Source organism: Thamnophis elegans, chromosome 2 (assembly GCF_009769535.1).
Source record: "Thamnophis elegans isolate rThaEle1 chromosome 2, rThaEle1.pri, whole genome shotgun sequence".
NCBI classification, from domain to species: Eukaryota; Metazoa; Chordata; class Lepidosauria; order Squamata; family Colubridae; genus Thamnophis; species Thamnophis elegans.
In genome coordinates this window covers 38,014,188-38,029,377 of record NC_045542.1, presented here as the reverse complement: position 1 = coordinate 38,029,377, position 15,190 = coordinate 38,014,188, and the positions used below count along the sequence as shown (strand labels likewise).

The 15,190-nt window shown below is 36.1% G+C and overlaps 1 protein-coding gene across 5 annotated transcripts in view; it reads right to left on the bottom strand.

Moving 5' to 3' along the window:
* HELZ (helicase with zinc finger) overlaps window positions 1–15,190 on the bottom strand; it is a 147,392-nt gene that overhangs the window by 35,250 nt on the left and 96,952 nt on the right. For all 5 annotated transcript variants that reach the window (XM_032212405.1, XM_032212401.1, XM_032212403.1 and 2 more), the window contains exons 15-19: window positions 14,214–14,392; window positions 11,760–11,878; window positions 8,276–8,421; window positions 5,756–5,903; window positions 1,524–1,707 (exon numbers count right to left, since the gene is read on the bottom strand). In XM_032212405.1, coding sequence (XP_032068296.1) covers window positions 1,524–1,707; window positions 5,756–5,903; window positions 8,276–8,421; window positions 11,760–11,878; window positions 14,214–14,392 — 776 coding nt within the window. The remainder of the gene's footprint in view (window positions 1–1,523; window positions 1,708–5,755; window positions 5,904–8,275; window positions 8,422–11,759; window positions 11,879–14,213; window positions 14,393–15,190) is intronic.

Genomic DNA, 15,190 nt, shown 5'->3' with positions numbered 1-15,190 from the left:
TAAAATGTGGTGAAACTAACTTAACAACGCTCTTGCTTAGCAACCAAAACATTGGCTCAGAAACTCTGGCATTTGAAGCACGCAAGTCTTAAAGCTGTCAAGTTACAAGACCCTTGCACCCCTAACCCTTTAGAAAAAAAAAACCAGGGGTGTTCAAACTTGACAGCTTTAAGACTTGTGGACTTCAACTCCCAGAATTTCTCTTCTCGCTCTTCATCTTGATGATGTGCAGACGGGCAGAGGGAGGGAGCTGGAACCGGTTCTAAATGGCATTGTAGATTTGTGGAACCTCTTCTATAGAAGAGGTTAGAACTGGCAGGAACCCACCCCTGCAGTGGAGGTAATTTTCTATTTGCTCATATTCTTACAAATGGAAGATAACAGAGATTAAATTTGCAAAGAAGAGCAGAAATGGGGAATTGCTGGGAAAATTGAGTGGCTTAAGATAAACCTGAAGAACAAATGCTAACTAAATAAGGAATGGGAAAAAATGATAGGTGGGAGACAAGCAGGTATCCAGGTTGGAAAAAGGATATATATGTATGTGTTATATTCTTGGGTGAAAGGGTACGTAAATGAAATTTGAATCTAAGAATTAAGCATCCTTGATTTTTTTTCATGGGTTCTAAGAATATTAAAAACTCTAAATTTTATCTGAAACCATCAAAGGAAAAAAGGCAACTTTCCTGGTGAAACAAGAAACAGAAATTAAGACTTTTATTGTGATTCACAAATTAGGGACATGGTGGCTCAGTGGCTAAGATGCTGAGTTTGTTGTTCAGAAGGGTCAGTAGTTTGGCGGTTCAAATCCCTAGTGACAAGTAACCAAGTGAGCTCCCGTTACCTGTCCCAGCTTCTGCCAACCTAGCAGTTTGAAAGCATGTAAAAATGTAAGTAGAAAAATAGGGACCACCTTTGGTGGGAAGGTAATGTTCTGTGCACCTTTGGTGTTTAATCATGCTGGCCACATGACCACAGAGACATCTTCAGACAGCACTAGCTCTTCTGCTTTGAAACGGAGATGAGCACCGTCCCCTAGAGTTGGGAACAACTAGCACATATGTGTGAGGGGAACTTTTACTTTTTATTATTCATAATCTTAGTAAAATTAAATGCATGGTGTGGTCTATTATCATAATTGATTTGGTATTATTTTTAAAAAAATCTGTTTCCATATAGAATTTTTGCAGAGTTCAACTATATTCCTTTCCAACTTGATATATTAACTGTTCTTGAATATTTTAGTGATCACAGCTATTGAATATTGCTAGAGTCTTATCTCAAAGGGCATCCCATTATTAAAAAAATAAATAAGGATGCTTAATTCTTAGATTTGAAGTTTTATATGTTTTTAAATACCAGCAATATTATAAATTGCTCTTATACAGCATTTTAATGCGATTCCAACTTCTGGCTAGATTCTACTAGTCAAAGGTATGTATTATCAATGTGGCCACTAAAAGTGGACCCTGACTTTATGGCACCCAATCAAATCAAATCAAATCAAATCATGTACTACTTACCCTGAACATTTAACACTCTTTCAACACTGACATCTGACAATCTTTTTTTCCGAAGCTCTGCCCGAATTCGGAACACTTGATCAGCATATGGTGTTACAACACCTATGCTGCCATCATCCAACTTTCCCCAGGCTACCGGCCACTTCCTCCTTAATTCTTCAACACGTTCAACTACTTCAAAGACCTTAAAAGGGGAAAATCATGCTTAGGAAATTGCTAGTTTTGTTGGTATATGTTTTGCATAATATTCTTGGATGAAAAGCAATGTAGGTTTTAGCAGAAGCCAGTTTTAGCACCAGCATATAGTATTGTCTAAGTCTTTTCAAAAATAGTTATTTAACTGCAACAGCCTCTGTATGACACTGGCATGACTTTTATAATCTATAAGCATGTCACTTCACTTATTCATATTTTCACTGCATGCATAATTGCCTTACATATGCAATCAAAAAGACTCATGCATACAATCAATAAGGAACAAAAACCTAACTCTGAATGGAAAACTTAATGAACATCAATAACAATCATTTCATATATTTCATGACATAATTTTATTTATTCAACATTATTATCTGAAATATTAAATAGCATGCATGATAAAATGAGTTTACTGTTCCATCAGGGAAATAAATGTACATTTAGAGAAGCAGTTAAATTACTTTCCACTTTAAGAATTTATGCAACACTAAAGTTAGGGGGCTGCAACAGTGGTTGCAGGTGGTGACAATCATGTGTGAAAAACATGTCATTTTTTCCAGTGCTTTTGTAACTTTCAATGGTCACTAAATGAATTGTTGTAAGTCAGAGACTACCTGTCTTAGTTGGATAAAAATTCCAAATCCAATCTAAACATCTGATTAGCTGTGTGACAAGCTACACCACCACCACCACCACAACAACAACAACAACAACCACAATAATGGAAAAGTGGGTTGATTTTGTCTGCTATTGCCAGACTTTCTCTTAGTCTTTTAGTTGAAGCCTACTCTTTTGATGAAAACCAATTTCAAAATGCATAAAAATTTGATTCCAATTTTTGTATAACCTCCCCCCCACACAAAAAAATCAGGTTCATTAAATCAGAGCAAATCATTTTATAACTGGATTGTTTTATCACAAGTTAAATAGGTCCGCTCTGAATGAAGAAAGTGTTCAGAGAAGAGCTATTTAACCAGTGATAACCACACATTTCTATAATCATCTGTTGTGACTAGTATGTGATAATGAACAAGAGGCATGAGGAGAACTAAAAGTTGCAGACATCCTCAGGACAAATATAATTCTTGATGACTGCATCATGCAGTTTTCTTGACACCACTCTGTAAGTGGTTCATCCCTTGTTTCTCCCAGGACTTTTCCCAACGTCATAGTCTAGTTCACATCACATAATCAAGAGTTAAACAAAGGAGAATAGAAAATCAACTGTTTTGTTTCTCTTGTTTTATGGAGAAACCCATTATGCCATTTTTCTAAGAACACCTTGAGGGCTACTGAATCCAAGACCATGTGGACCAAGGCTTGTTATCTCTTTTTCACACTCAAAAAATGAGTAATTTTAATAAAGTATGAGAGAAGATGTAATGGTACTGATGTTATAGCAGCTCACTAAACACTTCCCCGGGATTTATTCTGATAATACAAACTGACTAAATTAAATGGAAATGAGGCTTGCTTACTCCTATGGACAAACTAGTATGACACCGGTACAAATATTCTAGGAATATAGCAAGAAATAATAATAAAGAAGCCAAAGTATTGTATATAAATGTCTTTCAGACTGTCTTATTATAGATGAATATATATTTTACTGGAAATTAAATATCGATCAAACGAGTCCCCTTTTCCATACTATTCCTCAGATTCACAACCTGGACACTTTCCAAATATGTAGACTTCTGTGAGAAAGACCGCTGCTGAATTCCTGAACTTTGTCTACATATCTGGAGGATGCCCATATTGGGTGGGTTGATATAACTGCTGAAAAGATCTTACAAGGAAGAAATCATCTTTTTTTTATCTCTTCTTCTTCTCTCTCTCTTTCTCTCTCTCTATAATTCCTGAATTGCTCTCAGGCATAGTTATGGTAAGGGAGCTCATGAGTCAGCTTGCAAAGCAGTTAAGAGACTATAAATAGGAAAATTGGTGCAAATATTAAGGTTGAGAACCACTGCATTAGGCAAGCTATTCCCAAAACCAGAACTCATTTGGGAGAGAATTAATCCCCTGTTCATTTTGACTTGAAACAGCCTAATGCTCCCCATATTTCAAATTGTGTAATTAAGAAGTATTTAAAAAGAAGAGAGGCTGTTTCAGATTAAATGAAAGATGGAAAAAGAAAGAATTAATGGGTATGGTATTCTAGGAATAACCTTTTTGTCTTTTGATAAAGCCATTCTAGCTCATAGGCCAGTAACCTGTGGTCCCATGACTAATTTCATGCAATTTTTGGATTAATGTCAAAAGCCTTCTAAAACAAAGTATTTACACTTTTTGCAAGATATTTCTGACTTCTATATGGAGAAAAAATAAATAAATAAAATGGAATAGTTATCTACTGCTTGGTCATCTCTGACTCTAACATATTACTTTCAAGGGAACATAATCTTCCTTACTTTATAATGCACAATCTTTTTTTAAAAAATGGCCAACACTGTTCTAGTTGCACAATGGAACCATTTAAAAAGAAAACCAGATATTTTTTGTTTAGTTTTGTCATAAACTAGCTACAGCAAATAGCAATTGTGAATGAAATCTTCAGACTTGCAGAGGTATTTTATCACAAAATACTTTGAGGAACCAAACACGGTAATTGCATTTAAGACATGGATAATTTATGTGTCTTGGCTTTTAAAAAAGGTTGATATCAAAAAGCAGATATGGCTTATTTACATATATACTTTAAATGGGTCAATCTTGGAAACATGTCATTGCCATTGACTTCTACATTAGCATACGACAGCCAAATATTCAGTTGGAGAAGGCATTCAGAAAGTGACAAGTCAGGAATGTATTTTTTGGAGTATAAGATGCTCTTGAGTATAAAATGCTCCCGAGTATAAGACACAGTTTTTGGGGAGGAAAATAAGAGGAAAAACAATTCTGCCTCTGCCTACCAGCATCCATCGGTATTCATCTGACTAGCATCCTTAGCAAACAGACTGGTCAGCTTCAGCACATTAGCCTGATTCAGCACAGGCAGCTGATTGGCGGGTGGATCGGCCTCCCAGAATACCCACAATCAGCTGTTCTCAGAGGTGAACTTTAGCAACAGGTTCACTGGTTGTGAGCGCCCATGTTGGGGCTGATATGCAGGTTCAAAAACACACCTGATTGTTGCAAAGCGCTTCAATGAGTACAGCAGGTGAAGTGTGGACCCAGTCAGACAAGGCAGCAGCTCCCAAAGACCTATTAGATCCCACAGACTAGGCCTCCTCCGAATTCCATCTGCCGGCCAATGTCGGCTGGCGAATCCTTGGGGGACGGCCTTCTCTGTGGCTGCTCCGGCCCTCTGGAACGATCTCCCCATGGAGATCCGAACCCTTACTACCCTTCCGGCCTTCCGCAAAGCGGTTAAGACCTGGCTGTTCCGGGAGGCCTGGGGCTGTTGAACTATCCAGCCCCATTCGAGGTTACGGCTGTTGTAGAATTTTAAATTGTTGTTTTTATTTTATTTTTTGTATCCCCTCCCTTTTTTATTGTGAGCCGCCCTGAGTCTCTCGGAAATAGGGCGGCATACAAACTCAATAAAATGAAAAATGAAATGAAAGCTGTTCCGGGTTGCCATTTTGGCCTCTGTGCCTCATCTTTTCAGTCTCCGAACACTCCCTTTGAGACGCGTTCAAGGCTGTAGGGATCGCCAAAGCACATTGCTGATCGCCACCCAAATATGCAATGCAGAGCCAAAAAATGGGGCATGTGGAGGCCTAAAACGCGATGCACAGAGGCGGCTATCAATGGCAATGTCCTCTGGCGATCCCTGCAGCCTTGAATGGGTCTGAAATGGAGCATTCAGACGCTGAAAATACGAGGAAAGGCCAAAAATGCAAGCCATGGATGGGGCAATGGTTTCTGGCAATCCCTGCAGCCTGGAACAGGTCTAAAACGTGACGCACGGAGGCCCAGGGGTGGGGGCTGGTGGGTGGGCGGGGTGACATTCAGTGTATAAGATGCACCCTTATGTGATATATATATATATATTCACAACAGCAATAAATAGAAGTCAAATCAACTACCTCTGCATTGTTGTAAAAAGCAGTGCTGTTCTTTTCTTGTACATCTTCTCCTCGTGCTGTGAAGAATGTCAGAGGATAAAAGTCTTTGTGTGCAGGCTGTTTTCCACTGGCCATCAATTTGCCCTCATAGAAAAGCTCAGAAGTATAACTGCAATGGAGAAGAACAAAAGAAAAAAGGTAGAAATATTATATAAGAGTTGAAGCTGTATAAGCAGGCACCAGCAATATTCAGGCCAAAGAGAACCATTATGTAAACATTTTGCTTGTTATTGCGTTGACCTGTGAATCAGACATAGTTTTACAACTTCAGTATGTTTTTATGTTAATACATAGCAATGCCCAGAAGCTGTGAATGAATGCCTCAGCACGTATACCAATTTTAGCATCATTCTGATATTTAGTTATGTTTTGATTAATTCTATCTTCTTCAATCTGATATTCTACAGAGGTGTTGAGATCACCACTCCTAGAATTCCCCATCACAATGCTCAGTAGCTAAGGAGTATAGCTTGAACATTTCTGGAAAATACCAAGATGAGAATAGGAAGGGGTAACATTTTATAAGCAACTACTGTATTTGGGAGTATTTGTTACAATGCAAATGATAACTTGCATATGTTAAAAAACAAAATCTGATAGAAAATAATATATATGCATTTTTTTGTTTCTCGCATTCTCTGTGCTTGCTCAAATAATAAATCTTTGAAACCCAAGCATTCGTTTTGAAAATCACTTTTAAGAAAAAAAGATTGTTATTTATTCAGGATAGTATACTATAACATGCCTAGTTATATTTGTCAGACCATTTATGACATTTTATGTTAATAGAGATATTCCTAAAAATATTTTACAGAAGTACAAGATGAAATATGAAATTCTGCTTTCCTATGAATGGGAAGAGAGATCCTCCTCTAATTTAGCCATCAGGATATAAAAATTCTTATTTTACATGCTGTTATTTAACAGTAATGATGGTGCGACATCAGCAGTAGCAACTTTCGGAAGTTACAGGTGGAGAACCTGCATAAGTACAAAGATCCTATTTTAAAATGCATCCATGATGTCTCGATGCAATTTATGTAGCATTTCTCTGCCAATTTTGGACAGATAATTAACCAATTATTTTTGCCATTTTGTCTGAGCATCTGTATTTTGAGGGTGAAAGTTCGCTCTCCGAGCTTGTGGATTGGTTTCCAAATGTTTTGTTACCAGGCTAAGTAACATCTTCAGCGGAGTTTAGGGGATGTCAGTGTCAGTTTTCCTCTGTTTATAAGGGCTTCAGGTGTAGGGGTGTCAAGTGAGGATCTAGTGATGGGTCAGCTGGGAGTCATTAGTAGGTCTTGTGATAAGGAGATAAGGTAAATTGCTGGTGGTGGTGGTGGGGTTGAATGGGTTGGTTGAGGTTCGGTGCTGTCTCTGGTTGACTGAGCGATTGATTTGGATTCTGAGGAGTTCGTAGGCTGGTTGTAGGTCAATGTGTCTGTTGATGGAATTGCTTGTGGAGGTTTCGATGAACTCACAAGCATGGCAGGTGATAGCGTGGCCAATTTTTGTCTTGCTCCAATCGAATTGATGATGGTGTGGGTAGAGATTAAACTTCACTGAAGATGTTACCTAGCCTGGTAACGAAACGTTTGGAAACCAACCCACAAGCTCAGAGAATGAACCTTCACCCATATCCAACATCCGAGCTACAGATATTCACCACCATCTTTATTTTCTCTCATCTGCCCATTTCCTGTGTCAATATCTCTATTCCTAAACCATGAGCATCATTTTAAATGTCAGTTTACAGTCAAAACCCCAAGAATGGACTTGTTAGATAACAGCTTTCACATTGCCTTGTTTTACCAGGCTATACAAAGAGCACAGTAAAGATTCTGCTTTTCAACTGCGCCACATCAAACTGAACAAGTACTGAGGTCAGCCTGCAACAGCAGCCTTCAACCCAGCAAACAAGTCCACATACTTGAATATCTAACCACTTTGGCTATTCTGCTGTTACACATAATCAGGTGGTTCTACTGTAATTGTTCTACCCAGAATTAACATTTTAACATTGCAAAAGAACTATAAGTGGAAGTACAAATTTTATGCATTTCCAGCTTTCACATACTGCAGACTATTGTCTTGCATTTGGTCCATGCAATGTCACACAAATTCTATTCAATATTTTTTTGTGTAAGGACAACATAACCAAGTTTCACTGTAAAAATAAAGGCCTGCTTGTGTAATATTGGAGAAGATCGGCTCTAGTATTACAACAAATTACAGGCTGTGGTGGCATAAACCATAATTAAAAAGTCCAAGTAGGCCATTCTACTAAATCTCAAAATAATGCAGCATTCTTACTTATTTCCAATATATATATATAAAACCCAGTAGCCTTATTATGCTAATAATAGTGGTAGGTTATTACACGTCTTTTTTCAACTAATTTGGAGTGTAATGGCAAAAGCTTCTGTTAGACACTTGCACCAGCCAAGCAGAGTGTGATACAGTGAAAAAGTTCACACCTACTTGATGATAGCTTCATGGGAGCGATAGTTCTCACATAGCAAGATCCTGCAAGGAAATTCTGCAGGGCAATGTTCATAAAGACGATCAAGTAATGAAACATGAAGATTTCTCTCTCTGGCAAATTCACTGTACACAAAAGGACTAAGCTGTAACCGAGAAAAAAAAAATCAAAAGAAAGCTATTATTTTATAACTGTGTATTTGTGCAGAACATTATCTCAACATAGAAACTAATGACCAACCTGCAAAAATTGGTATTAAATTTATCTACAGCAAGGAAGAAAAAGAATAACATTATATTAAGTAATCTCCATTTAATTGTTTGAATTTCACTTCCTTTCAATTTATTGGCAACAAAGAAATGGAGATATTCCTTTGAAATTCTAGGTTTCCTAAGTAGGCTGATTTTTTTTCTATTTCAGAAAGGTGAAAAGGAGAAACACTCCATGATGAACCCTAAAGAGAGTTTCAAGAGAGGAAGGGCACATCTAAACTTTCTGGATTGCCTTTACTGCTATATGCATACATAAGAAAACCAATTTACATGAGATTCACCTTAGAGTTCTATTTTCATATATATATTTAACTATATACATTATATGCACTATAACACACATACACACCCACACACAGTGTGTGTTTGTGTGTGTGTGTGTAGGTAGGTAGGTAGGTAGGCAGGCAGGCAGGCAGGCAGGCAGGCAGGCAGGCAGGCAGGCAGACAGACAGTTTGTTATGTATTGCGTGGGAAAGCTCTGCTGAAACCAAGCAATATTTTTCTGAATCTGACATTGCTAAAAAAAACAAAAAACACCAAATCAATTATATAGTGCCTGTGGGGGAAGGATATCATAAACTTCTATAAGCTTGTATGTATTTCTTTCTTTCTTCATTCATCAAAATGACATGATAGCTTTCTTCAGGTGCTCAAGGTAGCAAACACAGTCTTTACTCCTCCCATAACAACCTCATGAAGTAGGTTGGACTGACAGGAAGTAATTGGTCGAAATTAATCCAATAAACCTTCATGGTTGAGGGTGGCAAGAAACTGCTCCAAGGCCAACATCTTAATTATTGTACAAACTTTATATATGCACAAACTGATAATCAGATGAATGTAATAAAGAATTTCTAGTCAACTTAGATGTCATTGATTGGATATACAGATAATAAATCAGAGTATATCATTTTTGAGATATAATTGCCTCCTCTTAACCTAGAATTATTTTTTCCCCATGCAGACACTTAGGATTTTCTTTCTGCCTTTTTCTCTTTTGCTTTTCCTCTAGTACTGATCTGTATGCTTTTTAGCTCAAATTATTTCTCTGAACTTTTCCCAGTCTGAAATAAATGCTTTAACAGCTCTAAAAGCCTTTTCTTTTTAAAAATTTCTATTGTGTTTTATATTACTGTCATTCTAAATGTGTTAAAGGTCTTATCCCCAGCACTTTCTTTCTAACTTTCACCGAAATAATTATGATCTATTCTTCTCTGACACTTCTTTTCTCATGGTAGCTAAACTGTTTCTTGCTCCATTCAAGATCACAAAAAGGGAATGATTCTAAGCTTTTGCTCTTGTTTACATATATTGCTTTTCCTGTTTTTAAAGATTATTATCCATATTTTCACTTCTGCTACTTTTTGTACCAAATCCTCTTTTCTATTTAAATCCTCCCGAATCTTACTGAATTTAGATAGAGATTTCAGTTTTGATTATTGCTTGTTCGCTTAATAACTGTATTACATATTTTCTCTATGTGGTTCTGAGACCAAATCAATTAACAGAGGCTATCTCTTGCATTAAATGGAGATATTTTGCTATGGGCTGAGATATTTTTCACACTGCAGTTCATAAAAATTTCAACTTGCATATCCCAAGGATACTAATTTTAACAGCCAGGAAGGGTGTGCATGTAGTAAGCAGGGCTAATGACATTGTGCATGTAGGACTGTTCCATTGAGAGATAAATCAATGCCATATTACGTGAGATATGTATTTTACCATGCTAGAGAAGGCTTGATGTTGGGAAGTGGTTATTAATTTTCAACTGTCACTAATTCAGTTGGTAAACTGGTAAAATGCCTGCCTTTTCCACAATTATATCTAGTGTGTCAGCTATGCCTCTTCCTGAACTGACTGGACTCAGGATGATTATCCACATGTTAATTACATGCCATGTTGACTAATGCAACATGGTGTGTCTGGGCTCATCCTTGAAATGCTTCTGGAATTTGCAGTTGATGCAAAATGTTCGTGGGATTACTAACCTATGCTAATAAAAGGGATTATGTAATGCGGTACTGAAGGACCTGAACTGATTGCTACTTGCCACAATAGCAGAAGTTGGATAAAGAAGCAGTGGCAAAACAAGTATCATTCAGATTGTGAATAGAGTCAAGGAGGAAAATAGTTTATAAGGAAATCATTGGAAAGTCAGAAAAAGCCCGTATTTAAAATGGGATCTGCCCATTTCCCACCAGACCACTGCCTACCTCCAAATCCACTGTTAAGTAATTAATTAACACAGGGAACATAAAATGCTGAATTCACACCTGCATTTATACCTTTTGTTTTGAATAAAACCTTTTTATTATTTTATATAATCTCCTTCATTGGGCCAACCTTCCTCCAATAGCCACTGACACACTAGTCATGGTAAAAGAGTAGTTTTTGTTCCTTTTTAAGGGAGGTTTTAATATTTACATCTATCTATCTATCTATCTATCTATCTATCTATCTATCTATCTATCTATCTATCTATCATCTGTCTGTCTATATCCATCATCCAGCCTTTATTACTAATGTTAAGTAACAAATATTTATTTTATAAAGATTTATTTCTATGGAATTGATTAGGATGAAAAAAAAAAGACTCTTACAGTCTCTCAGGCAAATATATGTATCCCAGTATAATATTGCAGGATTCAATCTGGATCGGTCACTGGGACCAGAGATTTAGTCTTCCAAGCTTTTGGACTCGTGCTGGGCCCATGGGAGACTAAGAAGACTAAACTTCAGGCCCCGGTGATCAACCCAGAATGGATCCAGCAACTCTTAGAATCTGGATAAGATATTCACCACCATGTAAGTAATCCCAAAGGTGTTGTTTTTTTTCAAAAGACAACTGGACTTTGTTTTTTCCTTTAAGATATTTCACTTTTCATATAAGAAGCTTCTGGAGAATTTAAGAAGCTTCTTGGATGAAAAATGAAATGTCTTCAAATTATCCTACCTTAACTGAATACAGATGCAGATTTTAGTGAGTCTAACAAATCACTATATTTCTATCAATTGCTTTTAATAGAGTTTTGAACTAAAAACCTATGGCAGGATTTTAAGCTAACCGCTTCTTGATTTATGTTTCATTCTCTTAAATCCTACACCAAAATAATTCTTGAAATAATCATTCTTCTACACTTTATAATTTGCAAACAGAGCTAGATGTTCTTTAAAAAATTGGGATACGTTCAGAAATAGACATCATTACCTGCATATGGTCTCCAGCCAAGACAATTCTTGTATTTTTATTTGCTAGTGCTAAAGGCATAATAGTCTCACACTCCATTGCCTGTGCAGCTTCATCCAACAGAATATGTGTAAAAAACCCTACAAAGCAGACGGATAAAATATTAACTAGCAAGCAATAAAAGCTGTGACAATCTTACGAAAACATTTCAGTTCGGTCCTGTCAACGAGATTCAGTCTTGGCTCTAATCAACACAAAGTCTCTGATATGCTAATTTTGATAAATTATTTCAAATCAATATATATCTTTCTTGTTATTTTATCAAAGGTGGGGCAATAACAAGCTAAAAATTTAAAATCTTTAGATGAGCAAAAGGTATCCCCCTCGCAACTCCTTTTTCTCATCCACATGCAAGCCTCAAAGAAGTAAAGCAAGATGTACGAAACATTATTTATACGAGAACTGGTTCCTGCTTTCCCTGATCTTGACGTATTAGAGAAATAGAAGCTGATTGAATATGGGAAAAATGTCTGTCATCTCTGTCTGAACTCTCTTATCATCCATTTTCTTTTTTAATGTTTTCAATTGGAGATCTTGACTTGTTATTCTGGGAAGGAAGTGACTGAGTATCTTCCCATAATTAGACGGTCCTCTATGCTCCTTTAAAAACCTGGTGTGCGTTAATATTGGAAGTAGAGGATAAGAGTTGCAGTGATCTATAGAGATTCCATATTTCACTCTAGGCTTTCAGATTATTTGGCTGCTGAAGTGTTTGCATTTACTGATGGGTCCCCTGGAATATTTTGAAATGTTCCCTCTTAGATTTTGTAATGTGATGCTATCTGGCTTAAAATGAAATATATAGCATGTTGCATTTTTAATGTTTAATTGTTAACTCTTCAGACAAGTTTTATTTTCTTGTGTGTTTGTGTGCGTATGTGTGTTATTTTTTATCAATAGAATACTTGGTAGAAATAATCTAGGCCAAAGCAGAATGCAAAGAATGAGTTTGAAAAAGCTCAGATTCATTTATATACAGATAAATAATAAAATCCAGGGGGGAATAACACTTCAAGTTTAAAAATTTGAAGATTTTTGATGAGAAAGAGAAAATATGTAACTGAAGTATACAAAAGATTCATTCAGAAAATGGATAATCTCAGTTTGGGAGAGACTGCCTCTGATATTCATAACAAATGAAAAATAGCTTAAATAGCTTTTAATAATAATAGCACTTCAACTATTATTATGAAGAAGGTCCCTTTGAATAGCTAATTAGATCTGAATGATTTTTTTAAATGAAAAATAATATTCCTCATATATGGAAAAGTGAAGAAGGTAGAGCTGCTGTGAAAATATTAGAGCAAACACTGAAGGTCTTTCCTGATCAAATGGGAATGTATGAAAGCCATTTTTAAATTCTTAATATATGGCAAGAAATATGTAAGATTGAATATATTAGAAATATGTGTTGATTTTACAGCAAAGAAAGATTGAACAGAACTTGAACAAACCCCTATATAAATATATTTACAGCTATGGATTATTTCCCACGAAAATATTCATTATTTTATTATTTATTACAACTGCTTTTATGTACCTTCAAACAACTAAGTTTGAGAAGCTGACATGTAGAATAATTCTAATTAATTAATATTTGGGTCTCTTCAGACAAGAACTAATTAAAAACAAAACTGGTTAAAAGATTTAAATCTATAGAGAAGTGACGAAAATCCACAGCAAATCTGTCCACTTTCTTCATAATGCTCACAGATTAAATACCGGTGTATATATAAATAATCTAAAATTTAAATATAGCTCATAAGGAGATCGTACAAACTCCTCTTCATTGCCTACAATTCATTTAAAGAAACCATTGTGTTTCTCACCACCCACAGCTCACTTAAAGAAAATCCTTAAGCGAGATCAATATAGAAATTCAGATTTATAGTTAATTCCGCTTATGGTGGAAATTCTGATGTCAAATGTTCTGAAGAATCAAAGCTGTGCCAAGGTAATGCAAACTAACTGAAAATAAAGGTAGGAGCCACACTTTTCCCCCTCTCCCATGTTGTTAATTAACCCCCCTCTCCCACAGCTGCAAACTTACTGAAAAATTAATCTTTGCCATACCAATTTAATGTCAGTCCCCTTGAAATCCTAAAATATTATTTCATTTACGGGGGAAGAAGAAAGGATTTGGCTGATTTTCAAATTGCTAACAGTATCTTTTTTAAAACTGTCTATAGAAAAGATCCACGATAAAGGCATGCCTGAGTATGAATTAATACATATATAACTTTATGTAGATAAAAAATGAGTTAATATACAGTATCTCTTTCTCACTGCTTTCAATTCACACAGAATGTCACACAAAATAAAGCTGCTATAGCTTTCACTTTTTGTAGAAAAAGATCACGAGAACTTTGTATTGAAAAAGGAGCAATAATAATTTCTTATAAAACATTATCTCACCAGGCTCGAGATCTAGCTGACACAGATATTGTGAAGTATTCAAAGTAACCACTACTACTCGTTGTTTAAGAATGTCTTCTTTCTGGGGCATCTGAAAGGTGGAATGTGTGCTTGAAATCAAACAGTATTGATGCACAACTGGGTGGACAGTTTTTACCCAGCGATTTCTGAAATAAACCCTGGAAAAGAGGAAAAGATCTTATTTTTGGACAAAATATTGCAGCAGTGAACTCTTAACTTTTCTCCTGATTTTTGAACACTATTTATTAAGCAAGGTAAACTATAAAGTAATGTACTATACACTGAATTCCTTAACATTGTGTGCATTATTTTGCAGTGTAAAACTAGTTGGCCCTCTCCCCGATACAACTGTGTCATAGGTCATCAGAGTCCAGCAGGTTACACTTATGCAAACATATCATTACCTAGCCTTAATTGGCTTCAATTACAATACATTTTATTTCCACCAGAAGAAGGTTACTGGACTCAAATTATTAGTGCAGGAGGTAATGGCTTTCAGATTCCATCTCCAACGAGGGCTTCAGAGCACGTGGAAGGTGAAACGTAGCACCTATCTGAAACATAAAGCAGCCCTGCCTTTTTTGAGAAAAAGCATTCTCAAGCAATTTTTAGAGATAGAATCTGAAGATCTAATATATGATAAAGGCAATTGATGATTATTTGTCGTCGTCGTCGTCGTCATCATCATCATCATCATCATCATCATCATCATCATCATTTTTTAAAAGACCAAAGCTTATAAACTACATTCAATTTTATCTGGAAAATTCCACAGTGTTACTATCATTGTCCATGAGCAGATCTGAACATTGAGGTCTTCAAGGAACTGCTCTGAATTCTGCTCCTTGAGCTGCTATATTTCCAGGTAAAACAGAATTCCTGCAAACCAAGTAATAGTTCAAGCTTTTTGTTATTTTTATAGCTACTAATCACTGTGATTTTTTTATGAAACCCTT